Source organism: Trachemys scripta, chromosome 3 (assembly GCF_013100865.1).
Source record: "Trachemys scripta elegans isolate TJP31775 chromosome 3, CAS_Tse_1.0, whole genome shotgun sequence".
Taxonomy (NCBI): domain Eukaryota; kingdom Metazoa; phylum Chordata; order Testudines; family Emydidae; genus Trachemys; species Trachemys scripta.
The window spans coordinates 80,202,422-80,226,533 of NC_048300.1; the positions used below are offsets into that span (position 1 = coordinate 80,202,422).

At 39.6% G+C, this 24,112-nt stretch overlaps 1 protein-coding gene across 2 annotated transcripts in view; it reads right to left on the minus strand.

Annotated features, from left to right (window-relative positions):
- SMOC2 (SPARC related modular calcium binding 2) overlaps positions 1-24,112 on the minus strand; it is a 177,446-nt gene that overhangs the window by 34,616 nt on the left and 118,718 nt on the right. For both annotated transcript variants that reach the window (XM_034765188.1, XM_034765189.1), the window contains exons 8-9: positions 15,509-15,695; positions 4,806-4,888 (exon numbers count right to left, since the gene is read on the minus strand). In XM_034765188.1, coding sequence (XP_034621079.1) covers positions 4,806-4,888; positions 15,509-15,695 — 270 coding nt within the window. The remainder of the gene's footprint in view (positions 1-4,805; positions 4,889-15,508; positions 15,696-24,112) is intronic.

Consider the following 24,112-nt stretch of genomic DNA (forward strand, 5'->3'; position numbering starts at 1 on the left):
AGGCTAGGACTTGAAGCACCACATTAGAACAGTAGAGCCAGTGAAAAATTGTATGCCAAGAGTTGTCTTTGCAATTAATGTGAATTACATTTTTTCGGCCCTCATCAGAACATACTGTTCCCTTGTCCATATTTCACTTCCAAACTGTGAATTCAGAATTTAATCTAAGGGAGAACTTTTAGAAATCTAAAGGAAATTTTACTAGCTCAGATCCCTCTTATGCTGTGACTTTGCATGAACTCCACATATTAAAACACTAAACCTTTCAGGTGCCAGTTAATCCACTTATATCGAGAGACAAATATTGATCTTTTCTGAGAAGTGTCATAGGATCCTTTCTTCAGACTAATCTGATACCTAATCAGGAGCCAATATTCTAGCAGGAAGCATCTGGAGCTGGTCTTTGAGGAGAGCCAAGGTACAGCCAGGAAGGGTAAAACTATAACAGGTGAAATACTGATTTCATTTAAACCAATAATAATCCAGAATAATTTAAATGAAGTTAGTGACCTAGTCTTGATTTCTACTGGTGTAACTGAGATCATCATCTGGCCCTAAGGAAATATTTGGAAATGAAGAATTAGATTAAAATATTAAAGCACAAATCAAAAAGGCACCTTCAGGATTTTTTCAGCACATGGATTTACTACATCTGCATATGAACTCAAACCAGTAGATTGTATTACAGTTTGAGAATTACCCTAACTAAAATTTCCCCCCAAATTAGCCCTTGCTATGAGGAGAAGTATCATGGCTATAGGAACTTTAAAAACAGTGTTAAAGAAAATGGAAATTTAAACAAACCAAAATTAAATGTAAACAATATTAATGGTCTTATTTAAAGCCATGAAACCACAGAAATTAAGAGTTAAATCTGAAAATCCAGGTTAATTATATTTCCTAGTTCATGCCCGTGTGCCTCACTATTTTTCCTTCACAAGATAATGTTACTTCTAGCTAAGAAATGTAATCCTGGCCCAGACAGTCTCTTTTATGGTGTACCATCTTGCTTGTTAGTTTTCAGGTGCCAATGATGAAGTCAAAAAAATTTCCACAGAAAGCAGATACTTTTTGTGGTTGGGGGGAAATATTAGTCAGACCCAATTTTGTGACCAAAAAAAAAAAAAAAAAGTGTTGATGGAAAATTTTCAGTCAGCTGTGTTCAGAAATATCTTCCACACCATTGTGTATTGTATTTCAAGTTAGCATGTGTTCACATAGGGGACTAGTACAAGGACTATGCACATCTTATGTCCTACATAAGTCCATATGAAGATGTGGAGTGTGTAGATACATGTATGAGATAAAACTTGACCTCATGTTGAGACTGGCAGATAGGCAAAACAGCAGCACTTTGTACAGTTTGAGTTCTGAACAAAGTTCATTAAAACCAAAAGGCTCCTGCCACCCACATTTTGGCAATGAGCACTTTGAGTGCTCATTCCCCATAGCAACGCTCAGCTGTAATGTAATACACCTGCCAACTTTGAAAGCCCAGCATTTTTGGTACTGGAATCTGCCACACAACTTCTTGGGGTAGCTTTGCATTACTGCTCAAACCATTCTCCCAGCTCCAGTAAATGATAAATGTGGTCACCCCTGTAACTCCGATGATATTGTGAAGAACACTCTGGAAATGGGTTTTCCAGGTTTGGAAAGTTACAATACTGCTGCTGCACTAGTTCATAAGATCACCCAAGGAATACATCCTGAATGAATTAGCAAGTTAACACATCTATAAGGGTTATCATTATTTGTTCTTTTTCTTTCATTATCAGACTCGGAAATGTTAACTTGTCACATTTAGAACCTCTGTATCAAAAGGCTTTGGTGCATATAATGACAAACATCAGGGAGGGAGAAGAGTTCTTTAAGCTAAAGGACAATGTTGTCATAAGAACAAATACATATAAACTGGCCATGAATAAATTTAGGCTAGAGATCAGAAGAAGGCTTCACTCCTTCACAGGAGTGAGATTCTGAAACAGACTTTCAGTAGGAATAGTGGGGGCAAACAACTTAACTAGTTTTAAAATAGAGTTTGATAAGTTTATGAATGGGATTATACAATGCAGTTGCCTGTGACTGCAGGGGACTGGACTCAGTGAGCCAGGAGGTTCCTTCCAGTCCTATGCCCCTATGACATCAATACAAGTTATGTAAAAGCAGAACATTCTTGGATGAAACGGTAATACATTTTATAAAACTGTACACAGGATTACAGAGTTTCTTTGATACTCACAAAGGGCCCAGTTCTACTGTTGTTACTCTAACTGAGTAGCACTTCTCCAAGAATAATTTCATTGTGTTCAGTGGGAGTACACTTCTTTATAAATTCTCAGTAAGTGAAAGGATAGCATAACTAGGCCCTTAAAGACCAGCTACTTGCAGTGATCTGGCACTAGCTCAATGCGCTACTAGATCCAAGTTTGTGTCTCATCTAAGTACTTTTCTTTCAGGGTGGTAGGTACAGAGACAGGGCCAGCATTATGAATAGATAGCTACAGAAGAAGGAAAATCTGGGAGGGCTGGCAAAAGTGAGCAGCTATCGCTGGGGCAGCTGGTATCATGAGTCTCTCCATGTTGGGGGTTGTGGAGCGCTGTTGCCTACTGCAACTGATTGCAGAAATGGATTAGGGACAGCAAGGGTATCTGCTCATCAGTTGACCAACCTAGCCCTATGTGGTAATCCCAATGACAACATCACTTCCTTGTTTACATGAACTTTGAGCCTAAGCAAATTCTATGCTGGGTCAAGGTTCACTATATACGCTTCTTAACAATGGGTGGAGAAGATGCTGAAATGTAAAAACTGGCATTTTTTTAGGAAAGCATGGGTTTAAAGCTCTGGTTCCAGATACCATCAGCCTTATTCTGTTGCATGCCTAGCCAGTCTGAGGCAACACCTGCTTTGGAATGGTGTAAATCAGCATACCTCCATTGACGTCAACAGAGCTATCCTGATTTATTCCAGCTGAGGAGATGGCCAATCGTTTCTAACAGAGGTAGAGAAATAATAAATAGTAATGCAGCTGTTAAAATCTTGCTAATCAGCTGTTAAAATCTTGCAGTGTGAGTAGTTGCACTGACTTCACCAGGACTACTTGTCTTTAGATTAAAATAGTATAAAGCACTTCAAAGTCAAAGGTTATTTAAGGGTAAGCAACATAAATATAAGCAACCAAATCTGTGTCACATAGAATTCATAGTAATTATGAGTTCACATTGCAGCAGTGGTTTGTGGGGTTAAAGCTGATAGAATGCAAAATACTGTAGGGTGAAAGGAAAGAATCAAAAGCTCATTGCCTACTAAACCAAAATTACCGGGTGGAAGTTTACAGCATGGAAAGCTCTCTTAAATAGTCTCATGGGCAGAAAGTTCCTGTCTTTGGTCAAATCTTCATTATTGCACTGCATAAAAACACTGCCAGTTTGAGTAAAGAAGAGAAGTGTGAAAACTGGCATTATCCCCCCTGGCAAAAGTTTCTTCAAAGATTTTTGCTAGCGATCAGAATGACCAGAGGCCACCATACTCAGAACTAAATATAAAATCCATTTCTTCAGTTTAGCTATCCAGAAATATATTCTTTACACACAGACACAATATGCAAAAGAATCACAGTCAACTAACTATTCAAGTTTTATACCTACAAGCAGAGAAGGGTGAGAGTGTTGTTACTTCAAATTTAATTTCTTGGGAGTCACTAAATACTGGAGTAATTGGTGTCTTGGCCCCACTGAAGTCAATGGCCAGTCTCCTGTAGGCGTCAATAGGGGCAGGATAGTGAGTTATGGGTCAAAACAATTCCTGGAGTAACTATTGACTTCAGTGGAATTACACCCAGGATGAATTTGGCCCTATAGGTGAAATTCACCACTGTGAAGTAGGTCAGCCCAAGGCCTATTAACCACATAAGTCCCATTTAAGCCCTATTTGAGGACCTTGTGCTGAATTTCAATGTTTATTGTATGTGGCACTTAGACTCACCCATCTAAAACCTGAACATTGCATGCCCATTTTCATAAAAGAAACAGAGATGGGGTGTTTTGCAAGGAGTCATGAAATTCATACTCCAGGCTCAAATTTCAGTGCAAATCAGATTTTTGTACCACAGAGATACCATGAATGTTTTAAAAGAACACGCATTATATACTTTCTTCCATAAAGAGGATAACATATAATTACTTATAGTCTATCCAGATATAGTTTGCGTTTGTTGCTTCTATTTCTTTTCAAATTATACTTTGCAATTACATTTACTTTCTAGATAGGCAGTTCTAATGCACACTTTAATGAAGATGTCATTCAGTGTTGAAGATTATTCTTGACACAGTAAGCATTTAGAAATTTCTGTGGGTGGTGAACGGAGAAGTTTCCCACAGCACACACAAAAATTAATCCCCCAAATTATTTGCTTGTTTCTGATTTTCTACTTTTGAATAATCCACAATTTCCTTTTACAGCAGCTAATATCACAAAACCCAATTGTCTAGACCTAAAGTTACACAAATAAAACAAAGGCCTGATCCTGAATTGGTGGGAAAACTTGTATTGATGTCACTGTCTGCAGAATCAGGACCCAAGAAAGCAAATCTTACTGCATCTTACAACATGTTTACACCCTTATTTACAGCCCCCTCAATTCAAAACTCCACTCTCAGGCTTCAGTCAATGACAGACCAATGTAGCAACATCCCGGCATTTATTTATTTATTTAGGCCATTGGTAAGGAACTACCCCCTAGTTATTGCAATGGTTAAACACCATTAAAATATGTGCTGCAAAACTCGTCCATTACACTGACCTTGAAGCTGGCGTCCTTTGTACAAATCCTTTGTTTTGGTTGGATGAGCTCTGGCGCTGTTATCACACTTAGGTTGTTCATACCTACAGGGAAAGCAAAGAGAAGAAAAAACAAACTGAAATCAACTTAAATTAGTTTTATTCTTCTTTCGAACTCTATATGGTTACGCTGAAATTATACCTCATTTGTTCAGAGCCGAAACTGTGTAATTTTGTTCTCATTACAGTCGTACACAAGGATATAGGCAGAAGGGAAATGATACATAGTGTCGATATTCCAAAGACCTCATTGCAAATATTAATTCATTCATCCTCACAACTCTATGAAAATATTAGTGAGCCCATTATACTGATCGGGAAACTGCGGAAACAAGACAGCAAAGAAACATTAGGAAACCTAATACAAAAAGAAAATTAGGTTCCTCCCACCTACCAGAACACTGGTGTATAAAGCTGTAAACCATATAACATGTTTGGCAGCTGGCATGTTATTCAGGTTGTGATGTTCCTGAAAAACAGTTTTAGCCCCACCCTCCCTCCCAATAACTTGGTACTGTGCTTGGTGAATATTACAGTACTAAAATTGTGTATTACTGTATTGTGACTGGAACAAACATTAACTTATGTAAGAAAGGCTGACCACTAACCACTAGCAGTTACAGAAAAGTCTTGAGGACGAGGAGATGTGTTGTGATGGTTTGAACTGGAGAGTGGAATGGACTTAGCTGATCTTCAATTATTGCTTGATACATGATATGTCTTGTCTCTTTCTTAGACATTTAATTAATGCAAGTATGTGAGTCACAGATGATACAAATAGCACTGGGTTTCTTGTTACCGCCTCTACAAGTAGATGTATTAAATGCCACCAACTGTGCTGTCTTCCCCATGGTCTTGTAAAAGATGCTATATAATGAAGTATATCTATTCTGCATTTAAAACCCCATCCCCATCTTCAGATGCAACACATTGTGAGTTTTGACGCTTCCTGCTGCTACTACCAATCTATTAGCATAGCTACAGCTGACAGCCTGCACTGTAGGAGTATGTATTAGCAGGAATATTGTAAGCAAGAGACAAGAAGTAATTCTACCGCTGTACTCAGCGCTGATTAGGCTTCAACTGGAGTATTGTGTCTGGTGCTGGGTGCCACATTTCAAGAAAGATGTGGACAAACTGGAGAAAGTTCAGAGAAGAGCAATGAAAGTGATTCAAGGTCTAGAAAAAATGAGCTGTGAGGGAAGATTGAAAAAATTGGGGTTGTTTAATCTGGAAAAGAGAAGACTGAGAAGGGACATAACAGTTTCAAGTACATAAAAGGTAGTTACAAGGAGGATGGAGAAAAATAGTTCTCCTTAACCTCTGAGGACAGGACAAGAAGCAATGGGCTTAAATTGCAGCAAGGGCAGTTTAGGGTGAACATTAGGAAAAACCTCCTGTCAGGGTGGTTAGGCACTGGAATAAATTGCCTAGGGAGGTTGTGGAATCTCCATCATTGGAGATTTTTAATAGCATGTTAGACAAACACCTGTCAAGGATGGTCTAGATAATATTTAGTCCTGCCTTGAGTGCAGGGGACTGGACTAGAAGACCTCTCGAGGTCCCTTCCAGTCCTATGATTCTATGCTGATATTTCAAATGCCAACAATATTTGGGTCATGAATGTGATGGCTACATTGTACTTAACTATTTATAGCTGGATCAATGCCTCTGCCACCACCAGCTTGGAGGGCATGCCAACAATAAGAAGGTTCAGGGCAAAGCATACGGTCAGATCCTTGGCCACCACAGCCTCTAGTTGCAGGTGATATAACTTAGAGCAGCTCTGTAGCTCAGCTCCTGCCCAGTCCAGTAACAGGGGACCAGAAAGGTGGCAGTGGCACACAGCCACCTTCCAATCCTCCATCCCAAGCTGTACTGTGTGTAAACTTGACACACTGGGGAGTGAGCCCACCCAATTTTATCAGCCCTCACTCTCTCCCTGCTCGCATCCTTCCAAAATTCAGAATACCATCCTGGGGCAGCCTTTCGTGTCTTAAACCAAAACTCTGGAGTAATCAAAGAAGCTACAAAGCATGATTCGTTCCTGCCTTGCACATTTTGCTATTATTCTGAGTTGTTAGCATTGTATACTGACTTGGAAAGTAAGTGACAATAATAATAAATCCACCCTGTGTTTGCACTGAGGCCAGTTTAGTGAGTGCTTGCAACAATATTCATACAACACAGAATGGTAAACAGTCTGTATTTTATGAGCCTCCCTATGGAGTCTCAGTGCCTTGATTTAAGAAGTTCCCAATAAATGGATGGGGCACAACCAACTGGGGAAATATCAAACAGGAAAAGAATTTCCATCATACTCAATAGGAAAACTGTGTGTAGTGGGGCTCTGTAACTACACATTTGGATCTTCCAGTGCTACTGGAATTGCCCCAAGAACTGAATGTGGAAAGCACTGGTGCCATTTTTTTTAAACCAAAAGAGGGACTGGTTACACTATGGAGTTTACAATAAAGCTATTTTATTTGTTGCCTCAGAGCATATGGAACTAGCTTAGCATTCTGCAGGTTTGGGGTTACAATTTCCTGTCCTCCCCCCCCACACACACACACACATAACCTGATTTTCCATTGGACTGGGTACAAATGGAAGAGAAGAATCAGGTCCTCTGCCTTCTGGTTCCGATTGCGTGATTTCATCAATCCATTGTTCTTTCATTAAACAAAATGCAGATAAGAAACTTGTCTAAATTCTATTTAAAAGAGGATCTCTTTCTGCTTCGCTTTTACCTGTCTTTAACTCTTGGAGTGCCATTGGAATCCTAACAAGTGAAAGCTCACAGACAATGTAAGAAAATGGGGCTTTGATCACGTTGCTGGCTGTGGATTACATATCAGTGTCAGACTGATTCACTAGCAGTTACTGTGAGATTTAGTCCCCCTTCACAAATGACAATCCAAGAAATGTGAGCTGTGGCAAGAAAGACGGCTGCTTTTACCATTGACTGATTAATCAGGAGGAATGACACCTGGCAACCAGTCACAATGTAAACTCCTGGGATCAAAGCTGCTCCCACAGTTTAAAAAGCCTGTTTCTCACCAACATACAGTACATAAGACAGGGTATTTCAGCTCTGCATGGTGTTACATAGCACATGGGAAACTCCCATCACCTGCATGGTGATACAGCTGTTTGGTGCCCTATTTGTATTAGTTTGCAAAGGTGGCCAAAATAGAGATGAAAGATGCTAGAAGCTATAACAGCCCAACCAAGTCTAATAATTTCATTTCATGCTACTTCATGGTTTGCTTCTCAGGCATATTCCTCCCAAAAATAGATTATTCTGATGCTCAAGATTTCGACCGAAGTATTAACCAGTCATGTAATGAAATATCATAGAATAACAGAACTGGAAGGGACCTCGAGAGGTTATCTAGTCCAGTCCTCTGCACTCAAGGCAGGACTAAGTTTATCTAGATCATTCCTGACAGGTGTTTGTCTAACCTGCTTTTAAAAATCCCCAGTGATGTAGATTCCACCATCTCCCTAGGCAATTTATTTCAGTGCTTAACTACGCTGACAATTAGGAAGTTTTTCATAATGTCCAACCTGAACTGCCCTTGCTGCAATTTAAGCCCATTGCTTCTTCTCCTATCCTCAGAGTTAAGAACATTTTTCTCCCTCCTCCTTGTAACAACTTTTTCTGTTTTTGAAAACATGTCCCCTCTCAGTCTTCTCTTCTCCAGACTAAACAAACCCATTTTTTTTTCAATCTTTCCTCACGGGTCATGTTTTCTAGACCTTTAATCATTTTTGTTGCTGTTCTCTGGATTTTTTCCAATTTTCCCACATCTTTCCTGAAATGTGGAACCCAGAATTGGACACAGTACTCCAGTGGAGGCCTAATCAGCGCATGTAGAGTGGAAGAATTACTTCTCATGTCTTGCTTACAACACTCCTGCAAATACATCCCAAATGATGTTTGCTTTTTTTGCAACAGCGTTACACTGTTGACTCATATTTAGCTTGTGATCCATATGTTGTGGTACAGTAAGACAGGCCTTTAACTGAACCCAAACTGAATCTTTATTAAGCAACAGAGAGTCCTGTGGCACCTTTAAGACTAACAGATGTATTGGAGCATAAGCTTTTGTGGGCTACCCCTCTGATACTTGAATCTTTATTAAGGCTCATAAAAATTTGATTGCTTTTTTTCCCCCTCTCTTATGGGAAGCACCTAGAATTGAATAGATGACTATCACTTTTCTATATTTTTGTTTGTATTATCCTATTGAATTTAATAGAAAACTATTCTCGGGCTATATAATTCTATAGGATAGTTCACAAAACCTCTAGAAAATATATAATCAAATTTGATAGGGTTTTGGATTAATTTCAGTAGAACCTCATTACATTTCTACAGAATTCTGTTGGTTTCATCCTTTTATTCTATAGGGCTGTTCTGTACATGTTTCTTTTCATTTCTGTGGTCCACTCCACTTTTTTGTTTCAGCTGGGACATGGAGGAGGATGTTCAAAGGCTCTTTAAAAAAAAAAAATCAGCATTTATAGCAGTTTCATGTGTCTAAGATCACCTCATTGGTTCCCCAAGGTCAATATGGGAGGCACCTTTAGTACCTGTATGATAACTGGCACATATTGACATTTTAATGGTTTCTAACACTGCATATTCTCAGTAGATTTTCAGCACCGTTTTGTGATCAAAGAACCTTTTGGTGCTTTTCTGAATTGAATTCACAAACCCCTTTTTTAGATTCTTTCAACTATAGTCTAGATGTTTAAAAATCACCTACAACTGGTAAAATCCTTTCATCGTGTTAGAAGTTCTCAACAGTTATAGGCTTCAATGTTGCAAACAGTTACATGTGTGAATAGTCCCATAGACTTCAATGGGATTACTTATGTGAGTAAATGCCAGCATGTGCATGTATTTGCAGGATCAAGGCCATAGGTTGCAATGACAAGGCATAACAAGGTTAATATTAAAGTTCTTGTCTTAACTCATAAAGCCCATTTTTTGTTAGTTTATATCTCATCCATCTCACTTTGTTTTTAAGGGGACATGGTAAGGTTAAAGGTCATAGTTTAAAAAAAACATTAGTCTGCAGAAGAGAAGAGTGAGGGGGGATTAGATAGCAGCCTTCAACTACCTGAAAGGGGGTTCCAAAGAGGTTGGAGCTAGGCTGTTCTCAGTGGTGGCAGATGACAGAACAAGGAGCAATGGTCTCAAGTGGCAGTGGGGGAGGTCTAGGTTGGATATTAGGAAACACTATTTCCCTAGGAGGGTGGTGAAGCACTGGAATGGGTTACCTAGGTAAGTGGTGGAATCTCCATCCCTAAAGGTTTTTAAGGCCTGGCTTGACAAAGCCCTGGCTGGGATGATTTAGTTGGTGTTGGTCCTGCTTTGAGCAGGGGATTGGACTAGATGACCTCCTGAGGTCTCTTACAACCCTAATATTCTATTACTAATAAGCTCATAGATTACAATTAATTTTTAAAATCTAGTATGCTTTTCATCTTTTACTGTGTGCTCTATGTTTAATTTTTACATTTCACTCAGCTCAGAGAAACTAGATGAGGGCTCTTTCTGGGGAATTATACTTTCAGATTCTCACGCATTAGTTCAAACCTGCAGCATCTGAATTTACAGCACTTCAGGGGAAAGCTTAAATTTTAAACAAACAAGTGTGCCTTTTTATATAAGGCTTTGAAAAAAAACACTCTTCTACCTCCCCTGTCCATACTTGAACACATTCATTCTGCCTCCCTAAAATTTTAGATTTAATACTACATATGGTAGCTCAACTTATTAGAAATACCCATGTTACACATGCTCCCAGTGACCATATATACCCAATTATATCACAAAATGTCTAACAAATGCATTTATCTGATTTTCATCAAACTAGTCATTTTAAAAGCATCACAAACTTTGCAATGTCCTGAAGTTCTGCTAGCCACGAGAACAACACACAACCATTCTGACTCTTCATTATAGGACAGGATGAAACAGTAAGACATTTTTTCCTCTTCAGTGCTTAATTTATCTTCACAGTATCTGATGAAAGTTTATTGAATTGTCCAGTGGCCCATCAGATAAAGTGTTTGCTCCAGGAAGGTGCAATGCAATTTCATGCCCATGTGAGTGCGTCTCCTATGAGTGAAAAAGGCACTTTTTTTGAACAACGGGAATAGAAGCTGCTTTGATGGCAAGGGTAGAATTCAGCTATCTGATGGATGACCTCTTCAATCAGCCAGGGAAAGAGTGAAAGAGAAATCTTTGAGTGGTGCACACTAATGTAGTACCTGGCAACCAGCCTGATCCCTGATTAATCTGATACCCCGCTCTGCATTTCCTTCCTCCTCCTCTCCCCCCGCCCTTATTATTAGTGCTCTGTGCCTACACTTTCCCCTCTGCCATCTGCACTTTTTCCCTATTGGCTTAGGTTTATGGTAAATACAAATGCAGTACATCATATATAATCTAAATCTGTAAAACAAAATAGGTGTTAAAATACTGTAGTATGAAAGGTCTGATTTTAACCCTGAAAGGCAATAAAACTCTCATCTTCTTTTGTCAATCTCTCACCAAATGTCCCAGCTGAGCCTATGGAAAAGTAGCTGCACTGAGACCCAATGAAAGAGAATATTAAATACAAGAAGCTGGGGACAACAGTGTGGCAGAGGGATGGAATGACAGGTTTATATTGGAAAGGGGACATTGCCAGGTTAAAAGTCATAAATTAAAAAGCACTACTCTGTTACATGCTTAACTTTAAGTAAGTGTTTACAGGGTCAAGGCCTTTTTTCACTATTTATGATATTTGTTTTCTTTTATGTGAACTTCACACAATGTAGAAAATGTAATAGTGTGGTCAGTTTCCCATTTGCTTACTGTCTTTTGTTAGTCCCTCTCTTTTCAGGTATTAGCACAATTCTTTTTAATGGTCGGGTTAAAAGAACTTTAGGGGAATGTTTATTTGTTTAAAAAAAACCTGTTTCCACTTGGTTTATTTATTTTTTAAACCAGACGCATTTCCACTGGTCTTAAGTTTTGTCCTAGCAGGTTTTTTCATGTTCAGCCTCACTGAGTTCTTTTGCGCTTCTTTGCAGCAGGCTTGTTATTGCCAGGAAACTCTGTGATGTTGTGCAGTCTATATGGTTTTATAAAAACATAATAAGAAGTGAATATAATGTAACTGGAATATGCTTCATGCAAAAGGTCTCTGGTAAGGTATCATTACAAAGCTTATAATCTACTGAGTGTAATCATCCTATTTGTATAAATGTACCACTCTTGTATCTAAAACTAGAAATATAAAATATAACTCTGAGGGCCTATTGTAATTATGCAAAGTGTGGGCCATTAATAGTGGTTTGGAATCTTGATGACTCCCATTAACCAGGACCATTGTCTGTAGATGGCTGTGTTTACCTGTTAGTCTTCCTGTATATGTGTGTGCTGGCAAGTGGGTAATGAAGTCTTGCAGTGACATGTGATCATGTCACCTGACCTGGAATCCATCTTTAACCTGGTGCTTTTCCAGTGGGGGCGGGAGGGTGGAAACCCAGAGGGACAAAGGGTTCCCGCCTTATGCAAAAGATATATAAAGGGGTGGAAGAGAACAAGGGGAGGGAGGAGCCATCATGAAGAATCCCCTAGCTATCACCTGAGCTGGAACAAGAGCTGTACCAGGGGAAATAATTGTGCCCAGGCCTGGAAGGTGTCCAGTCTGAGAAAAAGCTTACTGAAGCATCTCTGAGGGTGAAATTATCTGTATTCAGTTTGATTAGACATAGATTTGCGCATTTTATTTTATTTTGCTTGGTGACTTACTTTGTTCTGTCTGTTGCTACTTGGGACCATTTAAATCCTACTTTTTGTATTTAATAAAAACACTTTCTACTTATTAATTATCTCAGAGTATGTATTAATACCTGGGGGAGCAAACAACTGTGCATCTCTCTCTATCAGTGTTATAGAGGGCGAACAATTTATGAGTTTACCCTGTATAAGCTTTATACAGGGTAAAACGGATTTATTTGGGTTTAGACCCTATTGGGAGTTGGGCATCTGACTGCTAAAGACAAACACACTTCTGTGAGCTGTTTTCAGTTAAACTTGCAGCTTTGGGGCAAGTTATTCAGACCCTGGGTCTGTGTTGAAGCAGACGGGAGTGTCTGGCTCAGCAAGACAGGGTGCTGGAGTCCTGAGCTGGCAGGGAAAACAGAAGCAGGGGTAGTCTTGGTACATCAGGTGGCAGCTCCCAAGTGGGTTTCTGTGATCCAACCCGTCACAAGCTCTTGTCTTTAATTTTGTTAATTTCCCATTCCAGCCACTAGCGTAGTCAAGGGTAAATGAGAAATGGATAAACTCCCTTTATCTGCATTTGAGGAACATGGAGTTTAGGGTAGGTTAGTTTACCTACTTTGTTTTACCACTGATTGCACCATCTTTGTTTTATTTCAACAATGCTACCTCTTTTCTGGAATGCTTTCACTGACAACTGATCATTCCTTGGCTTCAAAATGATGGGGACAGGCAATCGTTGGGGGTAACATGCACTTACCCCATCCCTTCATGTTGTCTGACAGATTTAATGAGACCATTATTTATTGTGGTGACCAAAGTATTCTAGGTGCATTGGATGTGAAACATTTAAGCACTCATTCACACACTCTTGTATTCATATCACAAACAAGTACAGCATCAAATTGCTATGCCAACAACTGCCAGCTCCTGTGTATTCTGTGTTACTCTCCACTAACAACTCTACAGATTTTCAAAGAGTGTTTTTCTTTCTTGCCTACTGTCCTTGGTATTAGTCCTGTGTCTTGGATTTCTATTTTCTTTCTTATAGTCGTTCCTCCGATTTGCATTTTGAATGGAAAGGTTTGATGGGAAGATCAGATGCACCATTTTTCATAAGTCCTTACTACTCATCTAGTACCATGCCTCAGGAAAGAGCTCCTGAGTTAAAAGAACATTGATTTCACACACAGACACACCCCAACTCCAATCAATAGAAAGAAAATCATGGGATAAAGAAATCTGCCTGCTGTTCAGCTCTTATTGATCATGCGCAGTGCTCACTTCATTGAAGACTCCCCACAAACCAATGGAGGAAAAGGATCCCCATCTCTCAAACCGTCAGTTCTGCCAATTTTCTTCCCTTCTTTTCCAGAGAGGCAATAGGATCAACATTGATATGAAAGACACATTTTGTACCAAAACTCTGAGCCCTGGAGGAGGTGCAGGGGTCGGGGAGAAGAGAGATTTGCATGAAATGTTTGGCTACAGGAAAAAATATAATATGAAAGGAAACAATATGAATAAAATGTAACTGCTACCCTATGAAGCAGAAGTCACATGTAGCATTACCAGAAAGGTCCAGGAAAGATTAGGTTTGATTAATCCAACCTGAAGCTGTGTAGAAACTTCAGTTTCTGACTGGAAAGAGCAATAAAGAAGGTCCTTGGAAATGGACTGTACGCATGAGCTGAGGCAAAGAAAGCTGCACTGGCCCCAAAGTTAAAACAAAACAGAAATGTCACCAACAAGTGGCTCAAGGCAAAATGATTTTTTAACGAGAAACAAAGAGAGAGAGACACCAGGAGCAGGGCTGTTTCTAAGCAGACTACGTGTTTACAGGTTCTGTGGGAACATCAGAAGTGCTGATCATACAGTTTCAGGGCCAATCTTGGTAATTCAATTTGACAGTTTAAGGATTGTAGCTTGCAGGGGATGAGAAATAGGAGATTGCCAGTGACCGTAGGTTCCTCCTACGTAGGCTAAGCATCTGCACAGTGCAGGCGTGGTCCAGTCTATTGCATGAACAGACATCAAAACAACTTGATACACTGTCAATAAATCAGTGCTCCAAGAGCACACAAGATTGCACTGCATTACATTCTTAGGGAGTAATCTGTTTCTTAAACATTGTTCTCCACGCATCTTATGTAACGGTCAAAAAATAACTTTTGACCAAGCCATGAAAAGGTCAATGCTTGCATCAGGCTGTACACATTGCCCTGGTTTTAAATGAGCCTTCTATAGTTTTCCTGCAGGAGCCAAACCTCAATAAGTGGCCTAAATAACTTCCTTTGGAATCCGATATTCACCCTGCATGCATCTGCTCAATGTGGCTCAGAACGCTTTACCATGTATTCGGCTCAGCTAAGAGGAGTGAATTCCAAGCTTCTATTAATAACATACTAAAATGATATTTCCTCTCTCTAGTGGTTTCAAGGCAATTGTTCCATTGAAGCTTGTCCGATGAAAATAGCTGTGGGGACTGCCAGAGAAACATTTCTGATGTTGGTTTTGGTTTCTTACATGGACAATGTCAACTGGCTCTTTCATCATCATACTGCAAGAAAGTGGGGCTTACTCTGTGCTGACTTTTTCCTGGCTTCCACCCTGTAGTTTCTCAGCATGAATTAAGAGGAACGTAGGGGAAGGGAAGAATGGAGATGCCCACGTGCTGACCATGACATTGCAGTCAGAGTCAACAGCTGGACACCTAGTCTAACGCTTTGACAGCTCTTAATCCAGAGTGCCAGATCTTTAGCTGGTGTATATCAGTCTATTTCCACTGCCATTGCAATATACATCTGCTGAGCTTCTGGCCCCATAAGCCTATCCAGGGACATATGATAGCATCACAACCCCTAATGCCTTACCTAGTTGATGTACCAGGGATGGGACGTCCTGTGTCTACAAGAACACACCAGCAGTAGCCTGTGGAAGGATGACACTGCACGGGCTTGTAAAGGCCACCCTGAGCGCACTCTGGAATGAACACATTGTCTTTTTGGGGTTGTTTAGCTTCCTCCAGTGCTGACTGAAGTTCTTGATCACATGACGATGCTGTCAGAAAGAAAGAGATGAAATGTTGATGAGGATATGGAAAGCACCCTCAGAATTAATGGAGTGATGGATAGATAAACCCCTAGCTATGTGCTATTACATGCAAGGACTTTGTTTGAAAAGACTTGTTGCAATAATACTTTCCATTTCCTGGACCCAAATTTCAGATGTGTTATGCACTCTGCCTTGCCCCCTTACACTCCTGGCAAGCCCTCTCCCCACCCCAAACCACGACAGCTCTACACTACCCTAGGATTCTCCTTTGCTAGGGGAATTCTTGAATAGCCAATTACTGCCGCTTTCTTTGCCACCTTTTAGAATGTTTTTCGAGAGGTGTGGAGTGAAGGTGGATAAAATTTTCTTTCTACAGATCAATGGGAAATGTGCCAGAATCAAATTTTTAAAATTCCATGTACACGAATTCACTTCTTTTGTACTTTTATATTCTGCTCCTTGATTTCAGCTAAGGAATGAAAAGAGACACTTAAAATACATTGCAGATTTTTTTTTCTCTCTTGTTGGTGAAAAGTGATGTATTAGCAGCCCTGGAGACCAAAGACCTCTGGTTATCCACATAAGAAGTAGAGGCAGTACACTCCTCCCACAATGCACCAACAAAAATTCTTCTCCAGAAGGACCACACTTTGGAGGAATATGAGGGTAGCTCTGTCTTCATGCCCATTCAGTCCTTGGCCTTTCTGCTGCAACTGTGAACAAGGGGGCCAAGGGTGGGTGTAGTTTGTGGACAGCTGCTTAATAGGAAATGCACTAATATCACCAATTTATTTCATATTTGCCATTACAGAGCCATTAGATGAGAATGATTTTTGATCACTACCAAACCGGTCCAGATTCAGACTTGAGAAATCAAAATCTCATTGACAATAACTTGAGCTATTCAGTCCTCCAGGAGCTTTAAAATAATGCAGTATTTGGGAGCATTATCTCAAAGTTTAAAGGGTTAATAAAATATTAGTTCTGTGATATTCCTGTCAATCTAGTGAACAAAAACTAAACACAGTGAATAGGTCAGAATGCTAATGACATATGTAGTAAATGTACTACAATCATAGGAATTCCTGATAAAATAGATTGAAATTCTAACAATCCTAAACTAGCTAATTATGTCCAGTGAAATATCCAGTCACTATTCTAGGTGGCCACAGAAATCTAATACACAGTAAATTATTTTTCCTTTTTCAACTGAATTAGAAGACTGAAGGACACGACTCTTGAATCTACAGTTAACCTGCGACTGCTATAATTAAATCCTTGACTGGATTTTCGAGCCACTGACAATGGGTTATGGCTTCAACCTAATGTCATCTAGCATCATCCATTGTGTGAATGAAATGCTTTATCAACTGGAGGCACAGTCTAGAGAAAGTTGACACCTATGGTTCAAAATGCTGTTCTTCTAGCTCCATCACTGGCCTCCTGCTACTCAGAGCCACCATCAAGATATGCTTTGGCATAGTGAAAAAGAAGCCAGCAAATTCTGTTCATATCTCACCTTGATATCCTAGATAGCAGGCAAGTCTAGCTTTGAGATGGCCATGTTCCAAAAACACTATGAATCATTTCCAGGAAGTGTGAAAGCTAAAGCTGACAACTTGATTGCACCGTACTGATGTTTATTTTAGTGCTGTGATCAAGGGCCCTTTAGGCGTGTATGGCATGTCAACAGGAGAGCAGGAGGCTCCTGATACTCTGATTAGTTTTGCACACCCTTTACTAGGTCTAAGCATTAACATAAAATGATATTAACAAGTTTTAAAAGTATTGAAACTCGAACACCACACAATAATTAGAGGATCTATACAGTGTGGATGGAGAGTCTGTTTAAAAACTTTGCAGTAGGTAATTATTTTCACTTTTATAATACTTATTAAAATAGCTTCTGTTTCACTGACTTGAAATCCACTACCAGCATGTGCATTGGTGAAATCAGAATAGGTCTTTTCCTCCATGAACCTTAATCATGAGGATTATTGCATTAAAAGATGATGCACCCCTGAAAAACACATTGCTTAGTTTAGAAGTTCACTTAGTTTTCTTTCTACATTTTAAACTCTTCATAAGACAAAGAGAACCAAATAGGATGATGTTACTGCAATAAAGGAAGAGCTGACAATCCCCTGATATATATTTGGACAAATTCTTCTCTCCTTTACACCAATGTAATCTTGGAGTCATTCCAGTGGTTACAATGATTTCCCTCTGGCTTTATACCAGTGTAACTAAAAGCAGAATTTGGCATCTTCCTGGTTAGAACAGAGGATGGAGTGACAAATTTCAGTATTGACAACTCTGTTTAGAGCACAGCTAGAGTACTTGAGCCAGATACTCAGGTGAGCCAGCTTGGTGAAATGGAGTAGTAGGCTGAGAGCATAGGTGGCTTTCCATCACCAATCCCAGAGGTAGATGTGTGCTAGTTCAGCTGAAAGAACAAATTAGAGCAACTTCAGGGTTGCTCTAATTTCCATGGGCTGGAATGGCACCAAGTGGTCCATACCACCAACCCAAAACCACAGGAGTGCAGTGCATTCAGGCATATCCCTTCTCATCCCTGGCATGCTCATGAGACATCCCCTGCATTGTGAGGTCCAGGAGCAGGTCAAGCAGAGGTAGGAATATTGTCTTTATACTTCCTGGGATTCCCCTATGCAAGGGGAATTCCAGCTGCCTGTTCAAGACAGTGCTTTATCTGCTTTGCACTGAGAGGAGGTAGGATCCAGCCCCTTTGGTCTAGTTTTGGATGTCCAAAATACAGAAAAGCAGTGATAAACTGGAAAAATTCCAAAGAAGGGTTACAAAAGTGGTGTGAAGTGTTAGAAGCATAAGGGGGCAGACTGAGAACTGTGGATCTTTTCCTGGAGGAGAGAAAGGAACACCACAATTTAAAATTGTCTCACACATAGTAACAAAAGGAATAGGAGGAGTGATGCTGGATTTCAAACAGGGAAAGAAGAGAAAAGGCATTAAGCTACAAACAGGAAAAACAGAATTCATGGCAGATTTTAAGAATTCTCATCTAACAAGGAGATGACTGGCAATATAATAATATGCCCTTGAAAGGCAGCATCACCATGTGTATAGATGTCCCCGGAGATACTTTCTATCCCTAAAACATATTCATCTCGTACAGAACATGAAGATGAGAAGTTGTAGGAAGAGAATGAATTAATAGTCATAAGATTATAAGAACTGCCATACTGGGTCAGACCATGGTCCATCTTGCCCAGTAATCCTGACTTTGAAAGTGGGGTGTTTGAACAGAACAGGGCAGTTATGGTAATCCACCCATCTTCCACTCCTAGCTTCTGGTAGTCAGAGGTTTAGGGTCGCCTTGAACATGTGGTGTGTCCCTGACCATCTTGGCTAGCAGCCATTGATAGACCTATCCTCCCTGAATTTATCCAGTTCTTTTTTGAACGCAGTTATATTTTGGCGATCACAACATCCCATCGCAATGAGTTCCACAGATTAGCTGTGTGTTGTGTGAAAAAGTACTCTCTCGTTTGTACTAAACCAGCTGCCCATTAATTTCATCAGGTGATCCCTGGTTTTTATATTGTGTAAAAGAGTAAACAACACTTATCCACTCACTTTTTCCATCTTTTACCATTTATGATTTTATGGACCTCTATCATATGCCCCCTTAGTCATCTCTTTTCTAAGCTGAATGATTGTAATCTTTTTAGTCTTTCCTTGTATGGAAGCCATTTTCCATACCCTTGATCATCTTTGTTGTCCTTCTCTGAACCTTTTCCAATTCTTTTATATCCTGTCCTCCTGCCATGTAGTGCTGCAAAAGTGAAAGCGATAGCACCACAAAATTTTCACCCATTATCCTTCTCCCCAAGACCATAGTTTTACTCCTCAGTTTAATTTCCTCTTTGAAGCAACGGTTCATTTCCCATCCAAACGCATTCTTCAATTACTCTAGCTATTAGAACAGGAGCACTTGAAGGATACCACTCCAGTCTCATGACTGGTTAAGGGCTTCTGTCATATTATTAACATTATTTCCGAAAATTCTTGTCATAGTATCAGAGGAATATGGTCAACAAATGTTAGTTTGCTAGCAGGATCAGTGATAAATGCCAGTAGTTTACAAAGCTCTGACAGTTTGTCCAAACAATCTGACAGCTACTGGGATTAAGGACTGCAACAGATGGATACCAGAAAATCATAAAAAGAACATCACCAAAAAAAAATCTATACGACAGCAAAAGTAATATAAATACTTGCATCATTATTGGAGCTAGTCAAAGATGCTTCGACAGAACTGTATTCCTCTGGAATATGTAGTTGTGTTGAGACTGAAAGCGTTAACAAAAGCAGGTTGATTTTGCCAGAATTTTGTTTTGGAAGGAAAATCAGGGGAGGAAGAAGGAAATAAATCAGATAATGTCAAATGGATCAGTTCTTGTTACCAGTTATTAATTTCAACCACCTAAAAGCAATATGCAGTCAAATTAATGCAATCAGCATGCACATGCAAACATCTCCATAGCCTGATCCTGCAAAGCCTTTTTTCATGTGAGTTAGTCACTTTGAAGTCAATGAGGATATTTCATGTAAGCAAGGATTACTCACATGAGTAAATGTTTGCATGCTCAGATATTAAAATGGGAAAAGAGCAGTGCATCATTTGAGAGCATCAATCCTGGAGAAAGGCTTATCTGTCCATCAGTCTTTAGTAGTTCTGAAGTCCCTATTACCGCATTATCTAGATGTTTACATAACACAACATATTAGCTTTGTAACACTGGATATTTCAATCCTTCCCTTCCTAAGTTTTCATTGGCGATGAACCATACCCCACCAGAGTTTTCTCTGAGCATATGGGGTTCTCCCAGTTGCAAACATGCATGGTTTACTTCTGCTTGAACATGAAATGCTGCATGCACATATGATCGAGTTTAGTGTTCTGCAGAAACGAGTTGTCAAATCTGCAGAAAATTACAAAGGCGCCTGTGTGCTACTTTTACATTTCCTGCTGCTACATAAACACTTCCTCTCAATTTCCTCGACCCCAACAACATATACATGACAAATGGAATCCACATCAAGAAATTCTATTTACAGTTGATGCCCCCACCCTCCTTTTCTCATTACTGTAATGGGCCATGAAAGGACAATTAGACAGGGCTGGTTTCCAGAGAAAAAGGATCTTTTATTGGGCCTTGAAGCTCAATGCGCTTCACATAAAGCCAGTAACAAGAAACCCATGAACAAAAATTCCCTGCAACGTGATACATGTTAACCACTCTTGAGTAGCGCGATATTAGTACGTCTAGCATTCAAGAAAGTGAGTTTTGCAGTTCTCTGGTGTTTCCCTGGTGATATACAGAAGTCATATATTCACAGGTAATTTTCAGTACACAGTCTCATCAAATTTCATAAAAGCTAAATTCTGCTACTCAAAATGGTATCAAAATATTTCAGTTCATTAAACCTAATTTAGTTTAAACATTTTAGTAAACTTTATCTATCTACATCTGATTTGATGCTATATATTTTTATATTAAATATTAGTATATTTCTAAAGTCTTGCGTATGATGGGCCTAGTAATCTTCTCATTTACACCAGTGCAGCCTCTATTGCAGTCAGCTGTGACTGGGACAAAAAATGGCTTATTAAGTTATAATTAATCTTCTCTGAACTGGTGGAGCTAACATAGAATATCAGGGTTGGAAGGGACCTCAAGAGGTCATCTAGTCCAACCCCCTGCTCAAAGCAGGACCAATCCCCAACTAAATCATACTGTACTGCTGAAGCTGATTACAATGTATTTTGATTTCATCATGTTATTCCTGTTTCACTGAATTCATTTCCATTTCACGTCTTAATCTTCCAAATCTCATTTCTATCTTTAATTAAAATGTTCACTTCAGTAGGGCAACTGGATTCAATATGCTCTATATACAAGCTATAGTCCTCCTAAAGATGAATCTATATTGACTGGATTGCTGATCTGGGAAAGGGAGTTCTCACTCCAGGTAGGAATAACAGTTGAGGAAATTATTAGCTCCAGAAAATGTCTCCTCAAGATAGAAGTGTAGATTCTCCCCTGCAACTCAGCCAGTTGCATATCCCAAAAACTGTGTCCTTGACATAGGGTAGAGCAGCTGAGGAGTTGCCCAAAATTATGGTAATAGCATAAAGTCCCTAAATGATCTTACATCAGTGAAGGATAGGTGTACCTCCATTCCCCAAAACCCACTTCTACGCTCAGCATGCCCCTTCCCTCCCCTAGGTCAGAGGTAGAGGAGGCAGCTGGTATAGGAGCTGGTTATTATGCCTCTGCCAGCTACATGCCAGTGCAGAGTTCCTTTATGCAGGGAAAATTTGCTGCCACCTACCTTTGGCCAGAATATGGACATTTTGCACCACTTCCCTCCTAAGAATTATGGCTTTGATTCTGCAAGTATTTGCTTGCATCGACCCTTATAACCATGTGAAAATACAATTGCCTACAGTGGAACTCAGTGCAACCCAATGCAGCCAATAAATGAACAACTTTTCTCATGAACAGTCCCTACTGGAACTACTTTGAAACCTTTTATTTATAACTGAATGGGGACTACTCCTGGGCACAGTCTATTATACATTGAAGTCAGTGGAATAGCTCCTATTAACTTCAGTGGTCATTGGATCAGGCCTCCAGTGAATAAAGCTACATGCATAAGTGTTTTCAGGATCAGGCCCTATATTGGTACATGGATCAAGTGTCAACTGTGAAGGACAGTTCTTTTAAAAAAAATGAACAAATAAATAAAACAATCAAGCTCAGCTCCAAGACTGAATTACAGTGTTAATACTCATATGGCACCATGTTTTGATTTACACCCATGTTCAAAGGTCATCAGCAGTGGGGTTCAACACAAATGTGTATCCATCCAGTTTTGTAGCAGGTTGGATATTTCCCTACCCATGCTCATAATTGTTTGTGAAAACTCATGGGAAACAAACATTCAAGGCCCTGTTGTTTGTGTTTGCAGGGTAGTTCCCGTATACACTTGGTCACTATTTTGCACTTTTTGAACTTATGTGCATGCTTGTGGCTTCAACACAGCCTGAAGGCAAATTTATGTAGTACTTCACTCCACTGAATGAGGGGGGCTAAATCACATACAGATGTCATTTGTCTATGCGGTTTCATATGCAGTGATATTGCAGTACATAAAGGCTGATCATCTGGAAAAGCACTGAACCTATACAAAGTGCTAAAAGCAGCATACTCATAACCCACATTAATCTCTTGTTGACATCACATAATCACCCCCACAGGGTGTCTTCCTATATAAACTATGTTTATCTCCAGTGTAACTTTGTGTGGGTGGGTGTGTGTGTATCTAATGGCAGTAGGTCAAATCAAAATTTTCACATTATAGACATTCCTGTACTACCCATGGTCAAAGCTTTTGGGGCCCTTAAGACAGAAATCTTAAATGAGAATAAGCCAATGTGTTCTTTGTCCATAATCCAAGCCCACATCTCTACAGGGATATAAAAACGGGTTCATCTAACCTATTGTTTTCTTTTTTGCACACAACTGCAATTCAAAATTTCAGCCAGAAATTGAAATATCAGAAATACTGTGAGAAAGGCTATTATTGTAATGTTTCCAAAATGGAGGGAACTAGGAACACCGTACAATTTAATGCATGGCCCTATTTTTGAGAGATTTCCAGCTCTATTTCTAGATCAAAGATATTAGGATAAAGTTTCTCAACATTTGAAGTTTGTCTATCACCATGTATCATTAATTTAAAACACTAATTTTAATGATCTGCACTTTCCTTCAAAAGTATGTTTCTTGCTATTTTTTCCAGAAGTTTTCACACTGTAGTATGTTACTACAATTTGTAAGAGACCAAATTATCTATTACACTGACTCTGTTCTTAAACAAAAAAAAAATTAAAGCCAGATTCTGCCATCCTTATTTATGTTGAGTGAATCTTTACTCTGTCCCACTGAAAATGATGGAACCACTCTCAAAATAAGCTACTACTCAGTGCGAGTAAGGATATGTAAGAGAGCCCCTTGCAGTTCTTTCCCCAGATGGTGGAAAAACCTGACCATGCTCTGTTATTTGCACTGGGTGGCTCCAGCGTACCCCCCCAGTTCCTTACTACTTATAAGAGGGGTCTGCCCTTCATGGGCCTTTCTTAAGTCTCTCCAGATGGCAGATCAAAACAAAAGTCAAAAACCCCAGTACATTCAAGGATACCTTCCCAGGCCTCCTCAAAAGTGTGGGGGAGTCCACAGTACTGCCAACAATACAGCACTCACACAGCAGGTTTTAAGAAATCTCCCTGGCTGGTCTTTTGAGTCAGGCTTAGTCAATCCAGTTTACCTTGGGCTTTCATTACATTCTCTATAGGGTCCGGGTAAAAGTCTCCA